The 7993-nt window shown below is 52.7% G+C and overlaps 1 protein-coding gene across 1 annotated transcript in view; it reads left to right on the top strand.

Moving 5' to 3' along the window:
- DCTN1 (dynactin 1) overlaps nt 1-7993 on the top strand; it is an 80539-nt gene that overhangs the window by 28787 nt on the left and 43759 nt on the right. The window contains exon 4 of the mRNA XM_009332114.1: nt 1165-1196. Coding sequence (XP_009330389.1) covers nt 1165-1196 — 32 coding nt within the window. The remainder of the gene's footprint in view (nt 1-1164; nt 1197-7993) is intronic.

Genomic DNA, 7993 nt, shown 5'->3' with positions numbered 1-7993 from the left:
GGGGGGAGGGGGGCGGTGGGAGCCCCCCCCCCCCCACCCGTGGCTGTGAGCTGCTCGTGGACCCACCAGACATCCAGAAATGGAGCAAAGGATGTAATTTAGCCAAACCTGCATCTCTGATGCGCATAAGCCAAGATCATGCAGTCTGGTTCCTCCACACTCATGTACGTGGCACTCACTGTGCTGTCCAACTGTGCGCACCGATAATCCAGAGAGCAAGGGTGGAATCCTGAATTCGGGGGAGGGGGGTTTGTTTGAGCGCTGGGGTTTAGCCCGGTGCTGACACCTGCCATCCAGGCTCTGTAACGGGGTGCTGCTTCGGTCCTCTGTTGGGATGATGAAATGGGAGCAGCTCCTAACAGCCGGCACCCCACGAGTTTAGTGACCTGGGGGAGGCCAGCGGCTGAATTGTCGGCAGATATTCCTGGTGGCCGCCCATGTGTGGGAGGTTTGCTCTCTGAGGAGCGGGAAGGTCCTGTCTGCTGAGCTTGAGACCTGTCAGGGCTGTGGGCTTGGGGCTGCGGATGCCCCTCTCGGGGAGGTTTCCTGGGCTGAGGCGGGGAGCAGAGCTGCAGCCGGTCAGTTTGGGAATGTTTCTGAGTGGTCTCGTGCACATCTACCTCGTGCGTGTTCAGATTCCTGACCGCGTACGGACCGGGATGGAAACCTTTTATTTTGCTGCCTGAAGTAAACGGTCTCTGGACCCGTATTTCTGTTGATACTCCCGTTAGATTCTCATTTGGAATCCAGCTGATGGGATGTGGTCGTATGGACAGCTAGGCTGCCGTGCGTTTCCGATAGAGCGAGCGCTCTGAAGGTGACTCAGGGTTCCCTGAATGGCAGTAATTTAACTCAGGAAAAGCAGCGTAGCCTGACCTAGTTCTGATGCGTGTGTCTGAATGTTTGGCTTTCTCAAACTGTGCCAGCGGGTCTAATAAGGGAGTCCCTGTTCCTCCAAACCCGTACCCCATTGTACCACCGTTTCCTGGTGTATCCAGAGCTGCACGGTCTCTGCTTCACGCCCACTTCCCTAAGAACATGGGTAAATGGTCCTTTCACTATGCCTCCACACTTGCTGGACTGCAGAGACACTTGGTGTGCGGGTCGGGCCAGAGGCGTCCTTTGGGCCAAAACTCACGGTTCTGTTTCTGTTTTCCTTTACAGATTCCCTGGACGCCGCCAAAGCCAGCAAACTGGTGAGTGCCGAGCCCGTGACTCTGCAGGCTGCTGAAACAAATTCCCTTTGCAGCGTATGATTAGTGGAAGAGGCAGACTTGCATGTGCTGCTCTTTGTTTTTCTTTTTATTAACTTCTATCACCTCTCTAAAAGCTCCATTTTTCAACCCTGCAGGAAAAGCGCACGGAGACACACGCATACACCGAACGTACAGAAAGGACAGAGTTTTGCCAGCCTGTCTCTTATTTAGTCCTTTTCAGTTCTGTGCTCTGTAACAAAAATGCCCATGGTAAAGTGCATTTCTTCTGAAACCCATGGGAAACAAGGCCGTATAAAAAGTAATTTTCAACTAATGACCAGAAACCAGTAAGTTACTGAGGAATAAAACCCCAGCACGGTTTCCTGTATTACACGTTTTATCCAGGTTCAATCGATATTGCACCATTCACACCCTGCGTGCCCCTTGGCTGTGTTCCTTTAAATAATGACCCTTACATCCTGCAGGAAGATGCTCCTCGGGATATTTGAAATTAGCTTTCTCTGGCTTATACGTACGGCTTACAGAGAAACGGTGTGTACTTCTGAGTGTCTTTATCCAGGAATCTCAATGGCTCTTGAGGCATAAATGGGTACATGTTGTATCCAGAGGTGACGGGTGTTTCCTGAGGAACGGAAGATTGGAGCAGGTACCCATCTTCGAATACTTTTGACCCCAGACAAGCACAATTAAATAAGTACTTAAGGTTAAAAATGCCAAAACGGCCACGTATGTATATAGATACCGAGGAATCTGTGGTGGTGCTGGGCAACACAGTGAGTTTGGTTTGTGCGTGCTTTGGGATAGAAGCTGGATGTTTCTCAGGGACAGACTGGTCCATCCCGCGCACAGGCAGCTGTGGAAAAGAAAACAGCTTATCTGGAGATAAGGGGCTTCACGTTGCTCTCTTGTGTGCGTTGACACCTGCGGTTCTGCGTTAGGGCAGCTTGCGAGCCCAGTCTCATGCCTTGAAGTTTCAGATTAATTTCCAGGAGCGGGAAGACTTTTTTTCCCCCGCCTCGATGCAGAGCCGTGTGCTGGGTCCTGGTCAGCCTGTGCAGCGTCGGGATCTGGCTGCAGCTGGAAACGGGTGACGGGCCAGCACCTCGAGGTGCTCCGGGGGGTTAATCGGGCTCCGATGCCTGGGAGGTTGTGCCTTGCCTGCACTCTGAGTCAAGCTGACTGCCAGAATAGAAGGTGGAGGAGAAATCCCCCATCTCGTATTAAAGGGATTTGGAGAATTTTGCAGGGGTTGCCTTTTTCTGCTGAGTGGGGCATGACTGACCCACCAGTGTGTCTGGTCTGATTGGCCTTTTCCATTGCAGGGCCTCTGGCACTGGTGGCATCTTTCCCCCTTGTGTTCTCTGCCTGTGACGCATAACAGTTAGTCTCCTGGTTTAATTATACGCTGGAATTAATATGCGAGTTGCTAGGTGAAACTGAACAGTGCGCCTTGTAAAGGAGGTCAGACCAGACTACCCTTCCTCAGAATAAAGGCTGCAAAAGGGAGTCGTGAAGCGTTGGAAGAAAAAATTTTAAAATTGTTTTAGAATGTTTGTACTAAAAGACAAATATAATATTTATGAAGTGAAAAAAATCTTAGCGTTCATGAAATCAGGATGCTAAAATAGTAATTGTTCTTTAAATTCTTTATGCCGCTGACATTCTGAGAAGGTTGCAGGAAAGGAGATGAACCAAAAGGGTTTGCACCCAGCACGTTTAAGAAACCCCAGATTAAATATCTAATGGTACCTTCTGCCCATAAGCATCACATTTTTTTTTTTTCTGCATAAGAGGTTGAGAATTTGGTGCTGGCCACTGTCGGAAGCAAAACGTTTTGGTAGATGGAGCTCCGTGCTGTTCTGGGCTGGGGATGCTGCTGCTTGACGTGCTGCTGTGCTGTGGGGCATTCGGTCTGGTTTGTCATCATGGAAAATGCTGGAGTTCAAAATTAACATCCTGCCACCTTTCAAATACTGTTTGTGGTGTGACAGGCTGCCGAAGGTAACTTGAGTGATACCGCTGTGATGGGCATTCGCAGATTTGTCTTCTGCCTTGCGTGTTGGAGACAGGCGAATTCGGGCTTTGCTGTTTGCCTGCCTGGATTACACAGCTCCTCCCAGGAGCTGCTGTGGCTGCCGTGTAGAGACATAGAAATTAGGTGCCGGAAAGCGCTTTGAGCCGCTTGCCCAGTATTTCAGCCCAAACAGGTGTCTTTGTTGAACGCGCGGCTGGCAGGCTGGCCCGCCTGTCGAACGCAGGGTCCGCAGAGCGGGTTGGGGTTAGTCCTGCAGGTGACATGCCGACACCGTGAAGGGTGCCGGTTTCCTGCGTGCAGGTCTGATCAAAGGCTGGGGAGTCTGGCTTCCAGCCAGCGTAACGGCACACTGCGGAAGGGAACAAAAGCAGCTGCCGCCTCTTGAGGCGCTGCCGGTGCCAGGCAGAGAGCCTGCTCCTTCCCGAGAGGCTGCAGTGACGGGAGGCAAACGGACACCCGAGGTACAGTTTTACCTCGTGCAAAGCCTGAGTTCTAGGGCAAGCGTTCTCCAGCATCGCTTGTTAACCTCAGCGCTCTTTAATAGGTCTGGATGTTTGCTGAAGGTGGTGCCGAAATGGTTTGCAAGTCCAAGCAGCAAGAGTCTGGGGAGGTTAGTGTGAGTAACTCCGGGGGGAATCCTGTCTTGTGGTGGGTGAACCCCTCTGCGTGCAGGCTGTGGCGTTAGTGGAGCCTGAGCAATCCGGGGTAGAGAACTTCACGGCAGCGTGACAGCAGCCTGCCCCTTCCCAAGAAGGGCTATCTCCTGCCCCTCGAAAACCAGCCGAGCTCCCCAGACCCCGAGGTGGCTGCAGGAGAGCGCTGCAGTTGGTTGTGGTCCTCTCGATCCTTTTTTGCCTTATCCATATGTGCGTTGGCTTGACTACATAGTGACCATTGTCACAGTTTGTCTAAAGAAGAGCTGCTATTTTCTCAGAGTAAAACCTCTGCCGCGCAGTATTTTGGGTGATTTCCATCTCGAATGCGTACTCCTGCCAAAGGTTCCCTGCGCCTCCTTCGAGGCCATCATCCCCGGCGCCCTCTCCCCCTTCCTCCCGCATCCTGGAAGATCCTGGCATCGAAACCCCAACTCCTTCATGGCTGGACCCGAGAACTGTTACCTCTGCTCCATGGGGCTGTGGCATCGGGACTTCTGAAAATGGGGAAAAGAGCTGCTTTCCTGTGGGTGGAGGGGGCCCTGAGCGGCAAGAAACTGGAGACAATTTCCAGCGTGCTTTGGATGAAGTGCAATTTCTTCCCAGCACGATTGCATAAACTCCCTGCCTCCATGAAAAACCATCCTTAGGGCAGCAGCCGAAGCAGGGCTTTGCCTTGGTGTGATCAAGAATTGCATTCTAAAAGCAAAACATCATGTCACTCTAAGTTGTGAGCAGTCTTCGTGACCTCAGGCGTGGTGGAAGCGCATCCACAAGAAGTGTGGAAGGGAAAAAAAAAAAAAAAGTCAGGTCCAGCACCTTCTTCCCTTCGCAGTGTCTGATCCAAGGCGGGTCAGTGTGGGAAGTGAGCGGTATTTGTGAGAGCTGGATTTGGGGTGGGATCCCTCCTCCCCGGGGATTCCAGGTTCCAGTCAGCTAAGCACGTTGGTTAACTCTTCTTTGCAAGTGCTGATGGCCACCGTTAAGTGAATTTATTTTCCTGTGAATATGTCCTGGCAACTCAAAAGATTTTGTGCTGGAGGAGTGGAAAGTGGATCAATCACACAGGAGTAAAGCTCGTAAATCAGAGGGTTGAAAACAAGCTCTGTTGTCTGCTTTCCTCTCTTAAGCCATCTTACGGTTGTTTAACTTTACCTGAATGTTATTTTCCTTTCTGATTGTACGTACTTTTGCAGCCCAATGACTTCACTGAGACGTGTTCTCTTCCGTGGATAGCTAGCTCTGAAACGTGCGATGTCTGAACAGAAAGCCGATCGCTTCTTATCACCGCTGTCGATACGATGTGAGCTCTAACTCTGTACCCTTTTGTTTCCTCTTCATGCAGCGTGGAGTGAAACCTAAAAAGGTGGTGCTTTTTTGACAATTAATCTGTGTGTTGCCGAGTCTCCTGGCCGCATGAAAGGCCCTCCAGTGCATCCCAGTTCATTGTCACCCATCGCTGCTGTGCCTCCATCGTCACCGTTGCATGTTCCCTCATTGCATGTGCTCCCCTTCGCCAGCCCCCAGCTTGCTCAGAGGATGGGAGGTAAATGCAGCAAAAGCGATTGCTTCTGAGCCCAGACCGCAGCGTGGCGGAAGGAGCTTGCGTGGCCGCTGCCCCGCCGCTGCTCGAGGGAGGCACGGAGGCTGGCAGCCCAGCTTTACGCTCAATTGTGAGGTTTGTCCGCTGTTCCAGTTAATCGCAGTCGGGTTTCCAGGTCGGCGCTGGGTGCCGGTTACTGCGTTACCCGCGGGCTGCGCCCAGCGTCGCTCCCGACACGTCCGCGCAAAGTTCTTGCATCACCTTACTGTGAGTCTTGGACGCCAGAGGGCCGGCGCACACGTCGCTGCTTCCGCCCGAAGGACTGACTGGCACACCTCAGCCTGGCTTTCGCCGCCTTCTGCCTCCTCTGTCCTTTAACAAACGTTTTAATACGGTGTATGTTCCCTGACCTGTGGGTGTGGGAAGCGCCGGCTACGCACTGAGTGCTTTACGTGCTGTGGGATGCGTAAGCCGTGCTCCCTCACGCTTGCTGTCTGACGTGGAAACGTTTACAACTACATTTCGGTCACCGGGTGTGTTATCACAGGGCCGTTACGTGGCCCGTTATTGACCAATATACAGCAGTTTCCAAAACGATACGAGGTAATGCTACATAAAGAGTTTCCTCCTGAGCGGTTTTAATCTGTCGCTGAGCAGTGGTAAAACAGGGAGCTGCTGCAGCGAAAGAGCAAACCCCAAGAGTTTGGAAAAAGATACCGTGCTGCTGAGAAATGCGCTTTGGTGACCCGGAGGCAAGTCACTGTTTTGCTTATACGTGGTACTTGTCCTCTCCTTGGGCTACGGCTTCCCATGCTTCTCCCAAGGTAAGAGCACCCCACAACCAGCTTGTCTGTAACACTTATCAAAGCCAAAAATCTTTTGTATCGCTTATTACCAAAATGAACTAAAACTACGAAGGTCTTGGCAAAGAATCATCATTTCCTCTAGGCTGTTTGGGGAATATTTTTCTGCCACGGAAATCTTGCCAAGAGAAAAGCAAACCTGGCCACTCGAGACTTGGAACAGGCACAGTACGAGCGCTAGAGGGAAAGTGATACGGTACCTGCTTAGTCCTTGGCGTACACGATGCCAGTCGGTGGTATCTTCAGTGCATCTTTTGTTTCCAAGAAGTTTCGTTTCGATTTTTGGGCGGAGAGATGATCCAAACAGCAGCGTTTTCTCCACAGACAGTCCACAGGCGAGGAGCAGTGCAGAAGCGTAAGGAGAAGCTGCTGAGACACTGTAGAGGGATGGCCGGGAGCAGCTGTTACCGGGTGGCCCCTCTCTCCTGACCCCCTCCGTGGCCCCTCTGGTCCGAGGTCCCTGCATGTCTCTGAGCCTTTACGGACGTCCATGCATGCATCTGCCCCGCGTCTCGGTCCTGCGAGCTCTCGCCGCTGCCGCTCTGCATGCGACTGACTTGTTACCCAGCTGTCTGTCGTGGCTCTGTTACGTTGATGGGAAGAACTTCCAGTTTTGAATGTTGTGTTTCTCTACTTCCCCGTCCCCGTTCCCCGTGGTTTCCAGGCAGTTAGGTTGGTTGCGGGTTGCCGTACGTGCGCTGCCGTCTGCTCAGAGCTTTAGCTGTGTATTGCTTTTAAGAGGAGTGGTTGTATGACAATAGCTGTCCAGAGAACCCTTCCTGACTAGCGATGTGTGGAGACGGGCTCAGACAGGTACGTCACAACTCTTTTCAGAGGGACAGGCCGGTGCCCTGTTTTTGCTGATGTCACCTCAGAATTTAGCTTTTTTGGCCTTTAATAAACTTGTCAGCTCTCCACCCCCCTCCTCTGCAGCTCTGGACCTTGCACAAGCGTGTGAAAATTGCAGTCCCATTGGTATGATCACAACATAACTAACATGATTAGCAGATAAATCCTTATTCATGAGATTAAGGTAGCTCTTTGCATGTTAAATATAGATCTTAATCGTATTAAAAGCTGCTGCTTGCTGCTTTTTTGTGCCAGATGGTCCTTATCCTCCCAGCTATTGTCCCCCTCTGTTTGCCTTGGTTTTGCTACTGCCTCTGAGCTCGCCAGGAGCAGTGGAGAGGGCCTCTTGCCGTTGAGGTCGTGGCTGTTCTGGCCTTCGCTGTTGGTCGCATGGACCGTGCCGTTGCCAGGGGTGGCAGCCCCCGTTGGAGGGACCCCGGCTGTGCCATCTCGGGGGGGCTGCACGAAGCCGGGAGGTCCTTCCCGTTAGCTGCGACGCTGCGTTAGGGGTGCAGGGGTGCGGGGTTGTCAGGGGGCGTCCTCGTTCCTCACGCAGGCATCTGCCGTGCGTACCTTGCTCAGGCGCTCTGCGGGGTGCCGGGGGCTGCTCAGGGGCCGGTGGTCCAGGCTGTCCCCCTGGCACGCAGGGAGCTGCTGGCCTGTCTCGGAAGGGTTTGCCAGCCCCTGCCTGGGCCAGGCTGCCGGTACGCCGGGTGGGGTGGGAAGAACACCAAATGTCTGTTTAGAAAGCAGTAAGAGGGTGTTTCCTAATTTTTGGAGTGAAATGGGTTGCGTGCTCCTTTACCTCCTCTGCACTGGCCCTGTGGTCAGCG

This window comes from Pygoscelis adeliae, unplaced genomic scaffold (genome assembly GCF_000699105.1).
Source record: "Pygoscelis adeliae isolate BGI_AS28 unplaced genomic scaffold, ASM69910v1 Scaffold679, whole genome shotgun sequence".
NCBI classification, from domain to species: domain Eukaryota; kingdom Metazoa; phylum Chordata; class Aves; order Sphenisciformes; family Spheniscidae; genus Pygoscelis; species Pygoscelis adeliae.
Note: the sequence above shows the minus strand (reverse complement) of the source record. Positions and strands in the feature narration are given on the sequence as shown.